Source organism: Labrus mixtus, chromosome 17 (genome assembly GCF_963584025.1).
Source record: "Labrus mixtus chromosome 17, fLabMix1.1, whole genome shotgun sequence".
Taxonomy (NCBI): Eukaryota; Metazoa; Chordata; class Actinopteri; order Labriformes; family Labridae; genus Labrus; species Labrus mixtus.
Window position 1 is genome coordinate 15,264,590 of NC_083628.1, and position 22,233 is coordinate 15,286,822.

The 22,233-nt window shown below is 41.7% G+C and overlaps 1 protein-coding gene across 1 annotated transcript in view; it reads left to right on the forward strand.

Moving 5' to 3' along the window:
* trabd2a (TraB domain containing 2A) overlaps positions 1 to 22,233 on the forward strand; it is a 64,402-nt gene that overhangs the window by 20,659 nt on the left and 21,510 nt on the right. The window contains exons 3-4 of the mRNA XM_061061547.1: positions 8,813 to 8,959; positions 9,365 to 9,539. Of these exons, the coding sequence (XP_060917530.1) occupies positions 8,813 to 8,959; positions 9,365 to 9,539 (322 nt within the window). The remainder of the gene's footprint in view (positions 1 to 8,812; positions 8,960 to 9,364; positions 9,540 to 22,233) is intronic.

Consider the following 22,233-nt stretch of genomic DNA (forward strand, 5'->3'; position numbering starts at 1 on the left):
GTCAGTGTGTCCGTAGTTGGGATGTTTATGTGTCTAAAGGTGTGATGGACTCATATAAAGCTTGCTAAAGGTTTAGTGAAGAAGTAAACATTTCAATCGCCACAAACTCCAATAGACGCACACGCGTGCAGGCACAGTCCTCCAGCCGTTCGGTTTGAGGCTGATTACCTGTGACAGCCTAAATATTTGGCTGCGTCCAGGCACCAAGGTAAATGCACCCCACAAGAATGTTTTCACAGGCAGGAGAGAGAGGGGGTAAGGGCGAGGGACAGAGAGAGAGAGAGAGAGAGCGATTGAATAAAGACTGAGAGACTGAGAGGACGCAGTAAGAAACTTAAAAATGATGTAACATGGCTTCATACAAATGTGGAATGTTATCAGAGTGATGGATCGAATGTTGAAGGAAAAGTCGCTAAGCACATTATTGCTTTAATCATGAACTTCTTCAACAACAAGGAATGTAAATAAACATGAGATATGAGATCATACAAACATCTAAATATGATTATATATATAACACATTTCTTTCAAGTACACATCCCCTTACTAGATACAAATAGCCCTGAATGTATGTGTATAAAAAAAATATTTTTTTTAACCATGTATTTAATCCTCTAAATGTAATAATGGGTAAGGCTTTAAACAACCACATGTCTCTTTTTTTCTATATACATCAATAAACTTACTGTAATCGTGCAGACATGGTGAAACTGAATATGCTTAGATTTGAGTCCAACACATGGACACTTTAAACATACTGTGAAGTAAAGAAGAATTATCTGATACCACAAGAATCAATTGTATTGCACTTGGGCTTAAATTTCCCATTAGATCTATTGTTTTGTTCAATCTTTTTTTTCTCATGTTACATGCAAACAATTGATTGGTTGAAGTTGAATTTTGACCCTCTTATGTATTATTTTTCAAAAGGACACATTTCTATATTCACTAAGAACATAAATATATTACCAGTTACATTTAAGATTTAACCATAATACATCCTGTCCAGAGTATCAAGTATTTAAAAAAAAAAAGATTCTTTAAAAGAAAAATAACTTTTCTAAATTGACCTCAACTGTCTGGCTCTGTTCAAAAAATGGTCATAATGATAATATCACATTCGATTTGTAATGCACTTTTCATATGAAACAAATCCCAAAGTGCTACAGAATTAAGAAGACGTTTCATTTCAACACTTACTGATTAAACAGATTGAGAAAAAAAGGAATATGTTCAGTCAATTATGGTTAACGATCATTTTTTCCCTCTAAAAAATAGCGCTGAAACATTATTATACAAAAACATAAACATAGAGGGTTTTTTTTTGGTTGTGTGGCTTGGCAGAGAAACCCTCATTTTGTTAACTTACCCCTCTATTTCTCGTCGACATAGGAAATCTACTTTCCCTTTTTCCTTTCATTTGTCTCATATTGGAAAATTAATAAAGCTTCAAAGGTCTGCTGAGAGCCCTGCAGAGGCTGCAGTAATCCATGATGATGAAGCATTTAAACACACACTCACGTGCACACATGCTCATGTATACATGAACATACAAACACACAGAGGAAAGACCTAATCTTGTACAGGTGTATGCACATGCTCATGAATGCACACACACACACACACACACACACACACACACACACACACACACACACACACACACATACACACATACACACATACACACACACACACACATGCATACATACACACAGCGACGCAGGGAGGAGGTCATGAGTGACCTGAGGAATGCTAGGGTCAAATCTTTAAAGACCTGGCTGATAGAGGGGATGTATAGGATCAAAGGAGAAAGGGAGAAAGGGAGAAAGGGAGAGAGGGAGAGATGGATGGAAGGATCAGAGGGAGGGAGGGTAATGTACAGGATCAAAGGGGAGAGGAAGGGATGACTGAAATGATGGGGGGGATGAATGGAGGAGTGAGAGTGGAGATTTAAGGGGGAGACAAGTGAAAGAAATGGGTCTGTGTGAGTTAAGAAAGAGAATAAAAAAAGGGTAGACAGGAGGAAAGGAGAGAGAGAGAGAGACACACACTATAAAAACAATATAGATAATTCAAACTGACAGGTGGGTGTGAGCATACTGCATGTGTGTGTGTGTGTGTGTGTGTGTGTGTGTGTGTGTGTGTGTGTGTGTGTGTGTGTGTGTGTGTGTGTGTGTGTCTGTCTGAATGGTAAGTTTTCTGACAGAAAGTGAAAGTTCACTTGGGGAGTGATGAAAGATTTATACTGTAAACGTAAAGGTGTGTGTGTGTGTGTGTGTGTGTGTGTGTCTGCGTGTGTGTGTGTGTGAATGGGGAGCCCGAGTGAATACTTGCTGAATGAAGCTGTGTGTCACAAGTTTGAACGATGAACAAACAAAAACCCGTCAAAATGTATTCAAATTAGAGGTCTCCCCATTGAACAGCATTTTCTTAAAGGAACAATATTTGTGTTAATTGATTATGTGAAAACGTTGTGTTTTCAACAACAGTCTTGTTTAATTACACATCTTGATGTTACTCTTCTGTCCTGCAGTTATAACTGTGATGCATTAGTATAAACGATGAATACATATCTGCTTTCACGTGCTGCCCCCTTTGCCTCATCACTAGGATCAAATGCAATCTCCCTTACTAAATCAATAGAGGAAGTACATTTTCCCACATTTACAACTCCCAATAGAGTGTTTTTGGAAAGACGTGAAATTAATAAAACCCAAAGAGATGATGAGACAAAGTTTAGATTTATTAAATCATCATCAGTGGTCTGTGGCGCAACATACTTGTTGCCCTGGATACAGGGGGTGCTTTAAAGTAATCACACTGATCTGATCATAATGCATCTTGGGTACGTTCACGTCTTAAGCTAATAGTAACCATGATGTCAAAGTTAATATCAGGTGTGGCAGGGGCATCAGAAACACTGCACAGTCAAACCCGTCTATGCTTCCGGGCTCCTGATAGGTCTTGTTTTAAGGCTGACTGCTCTGACTTACATTTCACTGATAACATCTGTCATAAGTGACGCAGAATCACTTTTCTGTCTGTTTCAGTCGGCCTTCATTTCCGTCTGTGCTTTCCTCCTCTGAGTTTTCACTGAAAACACGAGCCATTCCCCCCCCCCCATTGGCTCAATGTTTCTTTCACCGCTGATGTTTGGTAGATAATGTAGATTTGTCTGTGTGTGTGTGTGTGTGTGTGTGTGTGTGTGTGTGACAGAGAGAGAGAGGGAGAAGGATAGCGTTGTGTAACTCTGATAACATCAGGGAGTCTGAAGGAAACAGAAGAGCTGTTGGAAGTCTACATTTGTATTTGGGAGTTGGCCAGAGCTAAGTGAGTTGGCTTCAAGTGCTGTGTGTGTGTGTGTGTGTGTGTGTGTGTGTGTGTGCGTGTAGGTGTGTCTTTTATCGCACACAGTTTGTGTAACTGCGTAATTTTTAAACGCTTGTTTCAAACCAGACGTGAATCGCTTTACTCACACAAAGCAGGGAAACAAGAAAACAAAACACAGAAAAAAAGGCAGAGACAGCATGCAGGCGCGCGCATGCTCGTCTTTAGTATCTCACTGAAACTGATTTGAAAATGAAGTCACTGAAACACTCTCTGACTCCAGTACCAGCACTCACAGTCAGCATAACATCACCGAGTCAAAGGCTTCACCGCACATGTTTGATCTTGGTGTTTCAAAGCTGCTGACATTGCAGCAGATTCATATGGTGACAGGACCTCACACGCAGTTTGCGTTCATCATTCATTCATAGACAGACAAAGACTTGCTGACATGTTGCTGATGAGATTAAATACCTCTCGTTATCTGAACGTGTTTGTGGTGAATAAGACGCCATTTTTATGGTTGGAGTTTGACACTGAACTGCCGTGTTGTTGAGCTTTGTTTAACATGTCAGGCTATTGTCATGTGTCTGTGACTATATGTCTATATGTCTGCTATTAAAAGCCGTCTCTGTTCAGTAGAGCTGCCAGTGTTAAAATAGTAGTTTAGTAGCGGCTGTGGCTCAGTGGTAGAGTCGGTCGTCCCGCAACCCGAGGGTCGGGGAATCGATCCCCAGCTTCTGTAACCACATATCTGATGTGTCCTTTGGTAAGACACTTAAACCCGAGTTGCTCCTGCTGCTTTGTCAGCTGCGTGTGAATGTGTATGAATGGAGTAGTCAAAACTGATTGCATCATGTAGTTTGGCTTTAAAGGCCATGCACGCGGCTAAGAACTATAGTGGCGACGCAGGCCGACTGTGGCGTTGTCTCCCGTTACCTCACGACGCCTTTGTCTTGTCCAAAAAAGTTGCACTTGAACACACCGCAAAGACTACAGCTGACGGCCAACCCGCACGTATAGGGTCTGGCAAAGAGTGAGAGGAAATAACTCTCCATGCCAGCAGGCGGTGGTAGTCCGTTGTAATGATACAAGAAGACCGCTTTCAAACTGCTGTGGGTCACCACTCGAGACATAGGTACTTTCATTTGAGAATAATGTCTGATCAAAAGTTGAAAATGGGACTGACATTGTCAGCTGGTCTTTGAGTGGAAAAAGAAAAGAAGAGGCGGAGACTACAAATAAGGAGAAACCACACTAATGGGTGAAAGCATTGATACTACAGCGGCATGCTCAAGGGTCTTTCCCCCGAACCTGCGTCGAGGGATGGACTTAAACGAAACCTCTGAACAGCCAATCAGAGTGATTCCTCCCACCAACAGCGCCGAAGCCTACCGACGCTGATTCAACATGTCCAATCGACCCAAAAAAAAAAGGCAGACGGGGGCCGACGGTTTGTGACGGAGCTTGCTGGGCACGCCGCAAAAACTAGGACAACGATCGCTCACCGTCAGTCCAACTCGAGGCCGATTGGCCGACGATCTCCTTGGCGTGTCAGGGCCTTAACTGCTCCCTATTGGCATTATGTTGAAATGCACCATATTCACGCGTCCTTCAGAACTGACATTCCAGCGTTTGCAGCCACACCGATTCTATAACATCTGAATCGATCCTCGTACTATTGATTGCTACATCATTTAATTCCTTGTATTGTTATTGTAATCAACTTCATGAGCTTTTTTCACAGTTATATAAAGGGACAGTGCAATGAGCTATCTCTCTTGTTTATTTTTATGCTGAACAGACTAATGACTTTTCCAACAGCTGGAAAGTCATCCAGCATTTTATAATTGTCTTTATCGTAACCTCTCTTTGAAGCTATTCCACCAAGCATCCTGACCACTTTTCTAGCAGATCCTAATCCAAGCCAACATTTCAGAGCGAGAACAGCGAGAGTTGTTTCATCCGATCTGCTGAACACTTCACATCGCCACATGTGGGAATCTGCCTGTGATGATGTTTGCTCTGGATGCACACACCCACACCCCACTCCATCCCAACAAGAGGGGACATTTCCATGACAAAGGACAATTATTGACTTTCATTGGCTCCGCTTGCTTTGATATCAGCGAGGGGTGTGTCTGTGTGACCGTGTGTTTGTGCTGGAGGGGGGGGGGGGGGATGGAGGGCAGCCGTGGAGTAGAAGAAGAAACAGGGGGGACCTGATGAAAGGAGCTGAGTGGGAAAATGCACCCACTGACCCAGAGTGCACGAGCAGAAGTGGAGGATCACAGCGGCGAGAAAGAAATCATTCATTAAGATTTTCTTTCTTACACTCCTGTCTGCTCCTGTTTTCTGTATCCTTCCTCACTTTTCTTGCCTGTGTTTCCCTCCTGTCTATTCCTTTCCTTTCCCAAATCTACCACTTTTAACTCTCTTTTTATCTCGCTATGACTGATCCTCCCCCTCTCTCTTTTCTCCCCTCTCGCCCTCCCTCCCTTCACAGCCATAATTTAAGGGGCTGAAAGGCACGGCGAGCGGAGAAAGAGGAGAAGAGAGAGCTGAAGAAAAGGGGAGACCCTGCAGATGAGGGCCTTCCTTCACGGACGTGGCACAGATGTGAGGGTGTTTTTTTGTGCAACGAGTCAGGGAGGGGCGGCGATAGGCTAATTTGCGCGGCATAAAGACGGGCCTCTTTTCATATGCAGAGCGCCACTTTGATGCGCGGCCGATGAAAGCTGGAGGGAGCGCGGAGGAGAGGAGAAGAGAGAGAGCTGACGGAGAGGTTCTTTGTCCCCTGACAAGAAGGCATCTGCTCCACGCTGCCCTCCTTCTCCTCCTCTCCTCTGCTATCCCGAGGCTCCCACAATGGGCCGACCGGGAGGGAAAAGTGTCATCAGAGCACCTTAGAAAACAGGACATGGAAAAAAAAACAGGGTGTATGCATGTCAACAACCAATTCATTTGACAAAAGATCTGGCAATAAACATTTTTCCACAGCTGACAGAACACATCTATACTTTCACTGATTGTCCTCTTTCAGAAACGAACCATACAAATTCCCCTCCATTATTCGAATCACCATCAATGGCTGACAGGGTGAAAGGTGTGTTTTTTGTTTGTTTGTGTGTGTGTGTGTGTATGGGGGAGAGATCAGAGAGAGTCCATGTGCTGAGGTGAGTGGCGGTTCCTGTGTGCGCCCTGCTGTGAGTAGACCGTAGGACCTCCAGTGTGTTTATCTGTATTTGTGTGCATGCATGCATATGTGTGTCCCTGCAGCTCTGATCACAGGCGGAAGGCTCACCAGGGCCCTGTCACCGAACACTGGCCGATTTCATGCTTGCACAATAGCTGAATCTCTGCAACAGAGCAGAGAGAGTTTAGCCAGGAAAAACTCAACCTGTCTCCTTTGCTTTAATCATTTCGTTAATCTAATTTTAGTTTTCAGTCAGTGGGTTTCCGATCATTTCCTTTTAAGTTATATCACTCAATAAGTTGTAATAAAAAGGAAGAAAGACCAAAGTGATATTAATGTTTTAGGAAATGCGGACAGTGTGGCTCCTATGAGTTGGCCATATTGTTGGCCCATCCTCATGTCCGGACTGAAACAATTCAGAAACTATCGGAATGAATTGGCTTGACACCACCAGCTTGTTGAGCCCGCTTGCCTCACCAGTCTTGATGCCACCCCACCAGCACACCACAGCGAAGAGGAGTGCGCTGGCCACCACAGACTGGTAGAAGGTCTTCAGGAGCGTGTTGCAGACACTGAACGATCTGAGTCCCCTCAGGAAGAACAGCCTGCTCTGTCCTTTCCCGAAGAGGCCGTCAGTGCTGTGAGACCAGTCCAGTTTATTGTTGATGTGGACCCCAAGGTACTTGTAAGAGCACTCCCCTTGTATGATGACTGGGGCAGGGGGCCTCCTCAAAGCAGGGGACCTCCTCCTGTAGCATACTAGCAGGTTAACCTTTTCAGGGCTTTCATGTATCCCGTGAAATATTTGTTCTATTGAATGAAAAAAATATTGAAAGAGATACATGCTCCTCAGAGGTTGAATCACACACTGACCCTCAAGGTTTTCAATTAAGCACACCAGTTGGTCAAGGTTTTTACAGCACATGTCACTCTTGTTCTACTCCCTCCACTGGCTCCCAGTTACTGTTGGCATCAAATTTACAACCCTGCTGCTCGCTTACAAACGAGCAAAAAGAACCTGCTCCTCCTTACCTAAACTCTGTCATCCAGGTCTACACTCCCCCCCCCGCCCTCTACGCTCTGCAAACGAAAGGCGTCTGATCCAACCTTCACAACAGGGTCCTAAGTCTCTAACTAGACTCTTCTCCTCTGTGACCTACCCGGTGGTGGAATGAACACCCAAACTTAATTCGATCTTCAGAGTCCCTTTGCACCTTTCAGAAAAAGCTAAAGACCCAGCTCTTTCATGAACACCTATGCACTTAATGATATTGATGATGATGATGATGGGGATGATGATTATGATGATGATGATCATGATGATGATATTTAGGATGGTTTGTATGCTGATTAGACGTCTCAATAACAGCATGTCTATGTAGTTGTTGTTGACGGTATATGAACTTTATTTTAAAAAGTGCTTTGCCTCTGTGCACTGCCTGTCAGCACCTGCTTGTTCAATCAGACTTGAAGCTGTTTTTGCACTTACTGACGTTTCCTCGTCTCTTGATCCTTCCTGGTGTTTTCTTACCTCTTTGATGTCCGTCGCTTTGGATAAAAGCGTCTGCTTAATGAATTGTAGAATTTTTCCATTAAAATATCTCAGCATCTGCTGCTGATTTATTGGAACAAGATCAGTAAGACATTCATGGTGTCCTACTGACCTTGGTGCTCCTGATTTGATTTGTGTGCTAGGAAACCACAATGGGTTCCTAGTGTAAGCAATATGTTTCTCTCAAATCCCAAATAAGGCTTTTTTTTCCACCACTAAATTGTTAAACCGAGTGTAGCGTGGCTTCATCTGACTGCATCAAAAAAGTGTATAAGTACATCTATTATACCTAGGTCTCTATCCAAAGTGTAAAATGTATGTATGCTGAGTAAGAAACCATTACTTATGTACATATAATAATGTGTGTCTTTTTTTGCGAAAATTCACATGAAAATGATGAAATTGCCATCAATTACACATTTCTAGTGGACTTTCATGGTCCTCAGATGATGTTTCCTTATTTTGGTGATCCCCTGACATTTTGCCCAGCGCCCAAGTCCAATACGACCCTTTTGAAATTAATTAAACTTTGAAAGTCAAACATCTCAATGAAGTTATTAAAGTCCAAAAGAAAATCATTAATTTGATTGAAATTTCTCATTAAACCAAGTATCCTCTGTATTCACTTTTCACTGACTTTTCCCTTGCTCAATAAGTAAAACTATGATGCTGCCAGAAGGTCTCTGGGTCCTTCATCCGGGTAAAAATAACTTGATGTCTTTGTCTTATTCTAGGTGATCTTTGCCCTGAACCAGACGTTACTACAGCAGGAGTCTCTGCGGGCAGGAAGCCTGCAAGTTCCATACACCACTGAGGACCTCATCCGGCACTACAACTGTGGAGATCTGAACTCCATCATCTTTAATCATGACACCTCCCAGGTCAGTTTCATCTTATCATATGTTATCTTATGTAGCAGTGGTCTTTAACGACATTCACTGTATAGTTAATAAGCTAAGAGTCATTTTGACCCCTTGACCTTTGGGAGTGTCCCAGTGACATGACCCTTCGACCTATTACCTTCAGCCCTAACCCTCTGACTGACCTTCCACTCCTCCCAATACTTCTATACCCTCTTCTTGATAGAAATGTGTTTTTCTCATTTTGTCTCCGCTTCTCTTCATCCTTCCATCAACCTTAGCTTATGTTTCTCTCTATTATTTCTTGTAGAGTTACCTCTGCACATAAGACTTCTTTTGCCACCTTCATTGATCAAAAAAGAGGTGGAGAACTCCTTTTTCACTTTTACGTTACGCCTTAACCATCACCACTCAATCCCCTTACAGGTCCCCAACTTCAACAATGTGACACTGCCGCCCAGTGAGCAGGTGACTGCCCAGGAAATAGACAGCTACTTCCGACAGGAACTCATCTACAAGAGGAATGAGAGGATGGGCAAGAGGGTGAAGGCACTGCTGGAGGATCACCCTGACAAGAGCTTCTTCTTCGCCTTTGGAGCAGGTTGGTGTAAAAAAAAAAAAAAAAAAAGACAAGATAATGAAACAAGGTTTAATGTCTTTGATATTTGGAATCTCGTCAAAAGATGCCACTGTTCTGGGGCTAGAAATGCCTCACAGATGCCTCACAAATGCCTCACAAACATGATACAAACTTTGGACTAGTCCACACGTAGGCAGGTATTTTTGAAAACAGGTTTTTCTGTGCGTTTTGGCCTTTTGTACAAACGCAAGCAGCAGAGTGTTCGGTTTGTAATGTCACACTGTTCGCCGGTTTCTCCTCCGTTCGACTGATTGTGATTGTGTGACGCTGTCACTTTTGTTTACATGAGATTAGTGCGATAGCAGACCTCACCAAACTAGTGCTGGTGTTAACGTTGCCGACTGGACTTTTTACATACTTACACATACAGTGCATACACAGTTACTCAGAGCAGAGGCTCCTGAATTGACAACTTTTATTTTAAAAGGAAATCCTCAGAGGAATGGCGTGAAAACTTTAGCATGCCAAGGACTTCATTTTTAACTTGGCATGCTCATGACAGCTGTAACAGTGCGTTTTGTGTTTTCATGTGAATGAAGATTTTTCTGAGTGAGGATAGCCAGTGGACGGGGAAAAAATATCTGCCTACCTTTGATCTTCTTTATTTGTCTCGGGCCATGCTTTCGCTCAGTAAGGTTACTTTTATCCTGGCAACAAAAATGACTTTAATTCCTCACTTTGTTCGGACAGCACTCCTGCGGAGTGAAGAGAGAGGAGATCGACAGCATCTTAGTCCAAGCAGCTTAACTAACTCATGTACAAGAGGAGAAAAACAAAGACAAGAAAAACCAAGCTGATCAGGCGAGAGGTGGAGCTCGCCAATTAGCTTCTGTTTCTAATCTGCAAAGCATTTTTGATTTAATTCTCAATGGAAATATAAATACTGTAAGAGAGATCGACATTTAAAAAGTCAATGTAATGACTTATTCAAATGTGTCCATTCCTCCTTTAAATATCTGGTGATTCTATATGCGGGGAACGGGTGTTAATAAGCAGCCCTTCAACTTAGTGGCTCGGCTGAGTTAACGAGAGCAGACTGGGCCACTGATCTACAGCTTTATCAGCTAAGAGGCCAAATAAAACAGAGCTGTGGTTGGTCTTTCTAAAGCAGAGGCTCAATAAATCCTTCTTTTTTTATCAGCTCAAGCCTAACCAGAAACAGACATTTGGCCTTCTAGATCCTTTCACATAGTTTTAAACATGTCAGTTTAATACTTTGAATTCCTCAATAACTATGCTCCAGCCTCATAAGCAGCATCCACCTGATAAGAGACTTGCCTTTAAGTGGGGATGATAAAAAGGGCAGATAACAGCAAAGATGTTTTCACAAAGTTGCCAACTTAACTGCGTGTGTGTGTGTGTGTGTGTGTGTGTGTGTGTGTGTGTGTGTGTGTGTGTGTGTGTGTGTGTGTGTGTGTGTGTGTGTGTGTGTGTGTGTTGAAGTCATGTTTCCTAGCTGGATGATGTGTATCTAGGGGAGACGATCTTTGTTCAGTTGGAGTCATATTGGTTTTTCCATCCTGTGATTGTTTGATCAAAGCATTGTTCTCCCCTAATGAAGGCTAAAAGGTTAGCTCAGGGTATTTATTTAGTTTGGATAAATGGAATTACTCACAGGGCTTTCACACTTGCAGAAAACTTCTGAAAAACTCCTGATATTTCCCGGAGGAGATGTATGTGTGAACACAAACAGCCAAATTTCTCCTGCCAGACACCTAGCATTTTTTCAGCAGTAACTTCGAGGGAGCTGATGTGAGAACACAGCAGGGAGAAGTCACCTTGAGCCAAAGGGAGGGGGGAGAGATGTTTATATACTGTGTGTGATGCACATAATGGACTTTTTACTTTACACTTTCTGTTTGTCAGGATGTTGTTCTCCACTCTTTTGCTGATATTGTGATTCCGTTAAACTACACTTAGCATTGATATAAATGTGAACAGCCAGGCCAGGAGAATATCCGGAGCAGCCCTCATGAAATGATCTAGATATTTTAGGAGTATGTAACACTCCGGATACAAAAGTAGTTTAAATAAAATATGTATGTAGAAATAATAAATGATCAAAAAAGGCTAAATGTAACAAATGAATGTGTACAGGGTTAATGTAAACACACTTGAAGTTAATCAAGGAAAAACCCACAATAAATAAAATAAAACAGGCCTTCAGTTCACAATTCACTTTCACAATTTCTTTACAGGCACCTTTTACCCTCCATACATCAGACCATAATCAATACACTAAACATTCCCAATTATAGCAATTCTCTTCAGATAAATCCCTGCCCAAAACACATTACACTTACTGCAGTTATGTGTGTGCAGAATGTCTGAGGAATTTAAGGGTTTATTTAGGTAGGGGAAATCCTACCACACCAAACAGCCAGACTTGAGGCCTGCCTTTTGGGGCAATCTCCATGAGTCGTTGAGGTTAATCCTTGAGCTTGCCATCTTCATCCTTACATTGCTCCAGCAATGTTTGCCTTGACCTGTGTTCAAAGTCTTCAGCAGCAGCAGCAGCACATCAGTTTGCAAGTCAACTTATTGTTCTGCTCATCAGTTGATTTATTTGCCTGTGTTAAATAATTTCCCCTCGTGACAGATACCATACTGTAAATTTAGTGTTCATTGACCAATTAAAATCATCTTAATTTTCACACTTTAAATGCAAAATTAGCAGGAAGTATAGCAGCAAAGTTACCAAAAATAAAACACATACCGAGAAAATGCCAACATAAATCCTATCATTACATCAAAACAGGTCAATTAAAATCTACTTCAGCTATTTAAAAAAGTATATTTACATTTCAGAACTTTTTTTGTAAGCCTTCAAAATAAAAAAAAAAGCACATAATGGACTTTTAAGTTAAGTGAATTTATGACCACGGAAACCATAAAAGCCCCCTTAAAGTTTATGATATTTTTATAGTGAGGGGTTCATACCCTTTGGAAAGAATCTGTGCGCCCAAAATTTGATTTAGTTCATTACAGGATCCGTGTGGAGCGGAGAGGCTCAAATTCTAGTGACAACAAATCACAGTCAGATTTTCCTCGTGATGACATCGTTAGAAATGTCCACATCCAAAGGTTCTCTGGTTAGTCAGACGCAGGATGCAGCGAAAAATCGAAGCAGAAAAAGAGAGGCCTTCACAGTCTGTTGGTCTCCTAGCTGGCAGGAAACAGCTGAGGAAAAGCAGAGACACACACGCACGCACACACACACACACACACTGGAGCTCTAACAAGGAGTACATTTCACGGTGTGTCCCAAAGGAGGTGCCTTTACAAGGGCTCGGTCTTAAAAGGTGTGTGCCTCAATGTGCGTGTGCTCGTGTGTGTGTGTGTGTGTGTGTGTGTGTGTGTGAGAGAGAGAGAGAGAGAGTGAGTGAAAGCTGGTGAGTGAAAGTGATATGGGCAATCAGCCCAGAAGCACTGGTTGTAGACATATAGAGGGCAGGTTGGGTCGTAGAGTACAAGAAACGGGATGGGGCACATTAAGGTGCCTTCACATGTTCCCAGGCCAGAACACACTCACACACACACACACACACACACACACACACAAACACACACACACACACACACACACACACACACACACACACACACACACACACACACACACACACACACACACACCACTCACGCACTCACACACACAATATATACGTTCTCACATATACACACATTTATACACATTCTTTCCAGCCCCCAAGCAATAGCTAAGACAGACCTGGGTAAAATGTGTCCTTAATTATCCCTGGAGGGGTCCGGACACACACACACACACACACACACACACACACACACACACACACACACACACACACACACACACACACACACACACACACACTCTCCCTCTCTCTACAATGGAGCCCATTATATCAGGCGTACTCAACTTCAATGTTACAATCAGACATTAGAGCGTTCTTATCCGTGGCCATCTTTTGTCTCTCTGAATCCACATTAAAAGGCTCTCTCGACAAATTCATCACGTAAATGTTGTCTAACCTGCCGTTGTGTTGGTTTTTCTTTTTTTTTTTTCCTAAATCAAATAGTTTGCTGAACTATTTGTGTGACACATGGCATTGACCAGAAACCGTGAAAGCAAACGGACCCCTTAATTGTTATGGTGTATTTTTCGAAAATTAGGATGACTTTAAATTCTCCTTTTTCTGTCTCGTTCTTTCGGTTGTGGCAGAAATCTGTCTGGTTCATCTCGAGGTTTCTGCCTGTTGGAAAGAGTGTTTCCTTGCCACTGCTACAACGTGCTGTTGATGGTGGATCAGTGTTGGGTCACTTTGAATATAGAGCAGGTCTAAGCTGTGCTCTTTGTTATATTATTTAAAGTATCATGAGATGATTTAGGGCTTTATAAACCAAAATGGAATGATTAGTTGGTTGATTCATCCAGATTTGACTCAATATCTGATCCAGAGGACTATCCCTTGTGCTTCTTGATAGATTAATCACATGTTTAGCATATTTCCCATCCCCATGTAATGATCCTATTACCCTGCGGGGGTTGGCCCACAGATTCCTGACTGACCTATTTTGAAAATTGTTGAGGGTTTTCATTTTCACCTCTAATAAGCCTTATTGCCACAACAAGTTAACAAAACTCTTTATACATGATGATATGTTTCTGCACAAATTGCGCTGCGGGTTGCAGATTGATCTCGGTCATAGGAAAATGAAGATATCGGAGGAGTTGAGGATAAAAGTGTTCAGATATCCTGTTTATTTAGCGTTTAAGGGAAGCTTCGTTTATGTGTCTTTGTCAGGGTAGAAATGTGTTTGCGTCATAAGGAAAATACTGTATATTTGCCACATTTAGCAGACGCTTTAATCCAAAGCGACGAGCATCAGGGAGTAAGTACAACACCAGCAAGGATCTAGAGAGGTGGAAACAACGCCAGGAAGTGCTAACAAACAGCTTTAAGTCATGTAATGCGTTATATGACAAGAGCCTGTACCAGGACCTGTGTAGCATGTTCTGACAGGTAAGGTCTGATCTTCCTGATGTTGTGCAGGGCAAATTGACATGAAGGGGGCGATCGAGACTTGAGCCTAAATGTTAGCTGGTCATCAGTCATGACGTCTATGTTCTGGGTGGACTTTGTGGGCATGAGTTTGGTTGTACCAAGGTGGATATTGATCTGTGTTTGCCAGATTAAATAAAAACAACAACAACAAACCTGAATCATTTTTTAAGGTTTTTTTTACTTTGTTACTGATGCAGTAAAACTAAAAGTCTTCCAGAAGAAAACGGTCTCGGGCCTTTAGTTGCATAACTTAAAAATAACCCACCAAGCACAGATGATGATGCTGACTCTGCACTTTTTTGCTTTTGCAATAACATCGTGTAGTGATAAAAAAAAAAAAGTGGAACAGAAGTGCAGGAAAAGTGGATAACTGGCTGCTTTTCTTTGTTATCTGTGTCTTTGGGGAGGAAATATTTAGTGAGTTTTTTGTGGGTTTGAAAATTGTTTATGCAGAAAGCATTAATGGTTTGACAGTCACAGGCTGCCAAACCAGAGCGAAGGTTTTTCTAACCATAAATGATTTCTCATGTGTTTACGGCACGCTCACATGCACACACTAACATTACAAGCACTCATTTTGTCTTATAAGTGTCTGCACTTATCTTGGCCATAATTTGGTTAAGGGTTGTATCTTGATTCTTTTTGGGGGGAATATTTTTAATCCGAGAAGTGAAAGACATAAAAACAACAAATCCAGTTTTCTTTAGGTAAGTACATCTAACTTTTCCACGACACGAATATTTGAGAAGATTTACAGACGTCCATCTGGGTTTTCAATGAATATGGTACAGACAGAAATTAGTTCAGCATCTCCTAACACAGAAGGCTTAAACCTTGAAAACACACTTGAACAGGGCCCTCCAACACGTTTTCAGTAACTCCCAAGAGGTTCACAGACTGTCTCCCCTAAAAATCTGACGACAATTAATGCACCTTGCAAGCCTCTTCCCACCTCAATTCAATCAAATACACTGATATCTCTCCCCCATTACTAAACAGCTACCATCAAAGAGGTGATGCTCCTGTGACGTCAGTCGACGTCTTAACCTAACTAATCACAGCGATGTAGCAGCAACCTCCATTGACGCGCTGCGGCGCTGGGACATTGAAGATGTGTGGTAGCTGTGCTAAAGTGAGGAGATTACTATTAGCAAGTCTGGTCTGTTTAGCCAGATTTACGATGTAAAACAAAGATGGCCATGCCAAAAAAAAAAAGAAGAAAACATACTATTTCCACAGGCAGTGGGGAAGAGGTATTTTTATTTTTAGGACAAGTGTGTGTGCCTTAACTGTGGGACAAATGTTTCTTTCAGTTGTCAAAAAAACCCCACTCATGACACATGACACAGAATGTAGATTTACATCGTTGTGATGTTCGTAGCTCTCAACCACTTTCAGTTTCTCACAATAGCTCTCAGATAAAAGAAGGCTGGAGACCTCTGCGCTTGATGGTGGGTTTTTTTTCCGACTATTTGAGAGATTTTTCAATGGCTGTGCTTTAATTGAGTCCAGACTCACCAGAATGTATTTGATAAGTTTTTTTTTTTTTAAAGTCCCTATTTAAGAAACTTGTTTTTCCTCCCAGAAATCTGGTCATGGTAGTGGTTGAATTGGCGACCGTCAAACAAACACAAGTGGTCACTGGTCAGCCGTTAGGAACACTCACATCTTTTGCGCTCTCTTTTTTGTGTACACTTTCTCTCTTTCTCGATCGCCCTCCCGCACCGTGACCTCAGTTTGATTTTGTCCTGTCTGTCTGATACCTGGCGTCATTTTTGCTTCTTTACACAGAGCGTGCAGAGAGTATCCAGACATAAACTAAGAGCAAGATAAAGACGAGGTGATGATAAGAGCTGCTTATAAAAGTGTCACATTTATGTAGCGCACGCCCACGATGACCACCCAGTGGTTTGTTTTGATATTAGAATCAGACGCAGAATCACAATCAGCTTTAAAGTGTGTGTACACAACAAAGAGTTGAGCTCCAGTTTACAAGGCTCTCTATGTTCACCATAAAACAACAAGGCAAAGTGCAGCGATGAGGAGTGTAAAGGATAAATACATACTTGCTTACATTAGCGTAAGATGGCTCAAATATATATGCAGAATGTACTGGAGAAATATAAAACATGTACAGGTGCATAGTTTTTACGGTTTTTATTTATACATATTGAGAGCAGGGTGCGTTCAGCAGCCACACAAATGATCAGAGTCTTTTAGATAGTCAACAGAATAAGAATAACTTCATATTCAAAGTTCTTCATGTAGCGTGTTTTTTCTTCTTCCTTGCTTTCAGCTTGTCCCCACAAAAGTTCGGAATTTGGGATGCTTTCAGTGAAATGCTTACTTTGCTTTGAGAACCTTTTTCTGCCTGGATTATTTTTTTTGCAGCACATTTAAAATGTCATGCACTACAGTGCCCTTGAAACTCAGCAGGCCTGCAGCATCCTGGAAGAGTAGCTAGGATACAACTTGGATATAAAATGCTCAAGTGTGTGGCAGGTAGCCTAGTGGTTAGTGTGGCGGCTGTCGTCCACCAAGCGGGTGATCCGGATTCAAATCCAACATGTGGCTCCTTTACTACAAGTCATTCCCCACTCTCTCTCTTCTCTCTCTCTCTCTCTCTCCTTGATTTATGACTCTATCCACAGTCCCATCTCTAAATAAAGGCACAATAAGCCCAAAAATAAACCTTCAAAAATGCTCAAGTTGTATTCATGAGGGTAAAAAGTATGAACATTTGTTTTCCAGTTTTTCTGATGCATAACTAAACTGCTGCCCTCTCTGACCCCGCTCTGAGTTAAGGCCACTGTCATGCCTCGCTATACTTAACTGTTCTGTAAGTAAATACCTCCTCAAAATTTGTCTTTTCCCCCCCATCTGTTTGTCTGAAATACCACGGCCATCACTCAGCGCAAATGATGATGTATGAAAGCGCCATATGTTCAGACAGGCATATGGAAGCGGTTATTGCTGCGCTCCATAGGTACAGTAACCTAATCCATGTATACAACCTGAGCCCGTGTTCCCCTTTATAATCTCTGCCATACACTAGCACTCTTGACGTTAACGAAATGATGTGTTTACACATCGCTCAAGGCTGAGGGCTCCGTTTCTGCAGGCTCTTACTAAATTTTGTCCCCCCCCACACCCCACCCCCCCTCGACTGAACGTGAACGCATTCATGTTTCAGTCTCAGCCCCCCTGAGCTGCTCAGCACATCATGACTCCCTTCAGACTGCACTCCAAAACCACAAATTTAAATATTTGCGGTGGTGTAATTGCCAGTGTGGTTGACAGGCTCTAACGGTTACTGTACTTTGAAATGTTTGACTCTTTTCACAGACAATTAAGGTTTGCCTTTTGGATCTCGTGCTATTTAGGTTGGTAGCGCCACGTCGGAGTGAATACCCCTGGGTTAGGAAGGCTGCTTTAAATGGATGGTTTGGCCCGTGCACTGCGGCTCATGACAGAGGTTGACATGAACTCATAACTCACGCAGAGCACCTTGACTTGTCAGTATGTGGCCAGCTCTCGGTACTGGAGCGGGGAATTAGTCACTTAATACACTGTACTTATCGAGACCAATGCAGCGCTGAAGCGTCAATGTGTCACTTTGTGCTGACAGAGGCAAATTTTTAATAGTAAAGAAGAAAATGACCTAATGACTGTTAAAGGAGGTTTATTTCACCTTTGGCAACTGATCTGTTCTAATAAGAACACGAGACAGAAGTTCAAACTTACACAGTCACATTGTCTTTTATACTGTTCACCAATAGCCTTATTCAGACAAGCTGCAATCTTTGCCCTACTGTGATGTTTGGCCTTGAGTCTGAACGAGGCGTATTGGGGAGAAGGAGTGATCTCCCCTCTTTACCGTCTTCTGAGGGAGTGACAGAGAAGTTGCAGCTGCAACACAGTTTCAGCGGAGCCAGCGGGGGAGCTCAGCGCTGTGTGTGTGTGTGCATGTCTGATTGTGTGTGTATGTGAAGCTCTTGTTGTGTTGTGCTTCCGCAATGCCAAATGCCAAATCGCAATCAATATGAATGTATGAAGACATGGTGATAGCTGAGCTTAGTTCTGTTCCTTTTGCAACAAGCAGTCTGAAAAGGAATAATGCAACTTAAGCAATTCACAGTATGTGTATAAAGAATTAAAAACACAACACTGCACCTGATGAAGGAGCAGTAAACAAAAACACTGCCCCTATATAAAAAAAAATACAATGAACATACTTGCATTCATACTTTTTGTGACTGTTAAAAACGAGGCTTAGTACGTGTAAAAATTGCATATCTTGGTGAGTTCAAAAATGCTAACTGTTTATATAATATTCCAACAGATACCGCAAAGTTTCTAAAGAAACCAAAGATGCTAGGTTAGATTGTTGAGAAATAAAATGATGCACACTATATCACAAATACTTCAAAGGGATTCAATGTATTCAAAATTAAAACATTTAAAGCTTTCATTAGTGTGGAAATAATAAAGTTTCAATAAACAGTCGCAACAAGCTGAGGTAGAAAACACAGTATTAAGATGATCTGACACGCACAATGTTTTAGAGTAAGACCATTCAGTAGATCTAAATAGAGAATTCAAAGAGGCCTTTTTGTGTTAAACCCCTTCTATAACTACCCTTTAGTGAGTCATATTTTCGCTTGCAGTTACAGCTTACTGACTGGACATCCATCTGTACATACCTGACACAAATCCCTTCACTGATTCTTTTTCTTCTTCTTCTTCTTCTTCTTCTTCTTCTTCTTCTTCTTCTTCTTCTTCTTCACACTGAGCATTACAACATAACGGCTGCCATGTTTCTTTTGGGACTGTTTTTCTTCCCCAGATGGTGTGAACGTCAAAAACGCGGCGCTTTTTCACAGCACCCCGCGCTCATAAACAGCCAGTTTACAACTGTTTGGGGCAGTCGCTGACATGAGTACACACATGTCATACAGCACCATTAAAAACCCAGACCAGACCTACCACACACTTGGTATAGCGGGCGGGCAGGCCGGGGTGAAACGTCTGCCAAACCTGGATTAAGTCCCGGGTTTAGGATTTGAATGACACCTTTATACTGCAACTTAAAAAAAAAAAAATGTGTACAGTTTGTAAGAAATATCCTTCAGGATGAATATCTACTGGATAGACTGTTACTCGCCTTACACCACATGTTTTGGATCACATGTCTTTTTTAGATATTAAAATGCAACTCAATACCAAAGAAGCCAAAGTAAACCAGGACTCAGCATGTTCAGAATGCTGTCACTCTTGCTTTCTGCAGTCTAAACTTAAATTAAACACAGTGTTTGGCAGGTTTATTTAAAAGCTTTTTATACAACAGTTTGGTCCAACCAAGTAATTAAGAGACATTCCACGAGTGATGTTAAACAGCACAAAAACACTCGGGCTTTTACCCGTAAGAATCAATCTGCTTCAAGTGTGAAACCTTCAATAAACATACAGAAGACTCTCTAAAAAACTTTTTTTTTTACATAATATTGTTAACATATGTGTGTCACTTACAGGACTGATGATTAAATGCAGAATCACTAATAAGGTCATCACCACTGTGCTCAGCATCAGTGCAGCAGCACTTCCTCTTCTGTAATATTTCTTTATTATCTCTTAACCTCCAGTGGCCGTATGAATGAAAACTCCAGTCTTTTAGATGCATCGCTTAAAGCAACAAGACATTACTGTAGCGCTGCAAGATCCTAAAGGGAGCTCAGCCTGGAAGGATGGTTGAACAAGGAAGTTGATTTGGTTTACAATGAAAACTACAATTCACATCTTCTTCCCCAGAATCGATCAACATTGTTTTAATATTGTATCGGCCCCTTAATCGACCTATATAGCAACCCGCTGATGTCGAAATGAGTCGAGTTTATTATTTGCGTAGTGGTTATTTGTAACAGTTTTTGGAAGGCGCTGAAAGATAATGTATTAATTAAGAAGTGTTTGAAAAGCGGACGCTGATATGAATGACTACTTTTTTTCTATGAAACAACATCACATTCTTGATTTTCTTTCTCTTTCCCCGACTTGTAATAATCCTTGACATTTAAATCCAATCCTAGTAAGGTGTGTGAAAGGAAGTAAAGTATAAGGTGGTAAATCACGACGGCAGTAGAGGTCTCTCCCTCTCTCCTTGGATGTGACACTTTAACACTCCTCTGCCGAACTTTGTCTTTATCCTCTTCCTCCTGAGAAGTTTATTGGGAGCTTGCATATTTATTTCCCAAAAACAACCCAGAAGAACACGAAAAAACATTTGACACACATTTCAACAGAAGGATTTGAACATGTCAGGATCACCATGTGCTCCATCTCTGGCTCCTCTTAAATGGGAGGATAAAGCTGTCAGCCCCTCTCAATAACTAAACATTTGTTACGCCGCTGAGTGTATAGCACCTAAACATATACATTTTGTTGCACTCATCGGGTCAAAGGCCTCCGTCTCTGTACTTGAAAGACATATTTCATACAGTCCACACTTCTCTCCCAGTTCATAGCGGTGCACGCCTGTCATAACAGCTTGTTGTGATTTATTGGAAGAGTTGAACTCCTCACCCCTGACCCCATTCAAACCCAGCAGTATTTCCTTCTGCACCTGGAACGGGCTCTGAACATGCCTGCCCAGAGGCGAAAACTTTCATTTGGAGCAGAAATACCTCACTGTTCTATGAAAGGGAAAGGGGAAGGAAAATTACACATGTAGCAGTGAAGCTATTGATGATAGTGAGAGGGAATTGTTATGAAGGGGCTGTCCCTTTTCATTTCAGGGTGAAAAAACATGAAGGGGAGCAACACACTGCCCAGAGGGGGTGAAGATATGAAGAGACAGAAGGGAAGCAGGACTTGTGTGTGATTTGTGGCTTCCACTCTCTCTCTCTCTCTCTCTCTCTCTCTTTCTCTCTCTCTGTGGACGTTAATACTTGGGGGGCTTGTTTGGCTGGAGTGGGGCCAGTATGAGCTTGTGTTGCTTGTAAACCATCACACGAGTTATTTGAGTGCATGAAGGATTCTAGAACACAGCAGAGCACCAGCTATAGTTCTTATTCTCAGATTTGCTTTATTTGATTAATCTATAGAACATTTACATTTTCCATCTCAGGTAACAATCATGTTTGTAATAGTCATTTCTTAAATATTTAATTTCCTGGCTTATGTCTCCTCAGTAATAGTTTTTTTAAACAATTTTTTCTCCTCCAGAGTAAAAAAAAACAACATTTTTATGACATTTTTCTGGATGGCTTTACAGTTTCATATCTGTAAGAATCCTGAAATTAATCATACAGGCACAATTAATATAGTGTTCATTAATGTTCTGTGATTTCTTCATATCTAAAATTGACTATGCATATCAAATATTATAGCTTTGTGAAGGTTTTTCTTGCAAGTTTTTCCAGTTCTTGATTGAGCAGTTACTAAAGTCTTCAGGGCCGAGTTTTTCTGAAAGGTTTTAATCTAGAAAATAACTATTCAAACTAGCAAATCCACTTTCTTTCTTTTTTTTAAATCAAAGTTATCCTGATCCTTCTCCAAAGTTATAAACTACACAAACTGAAGTTTTATCCAGATAAAGATTGAATTATCTGATCTCA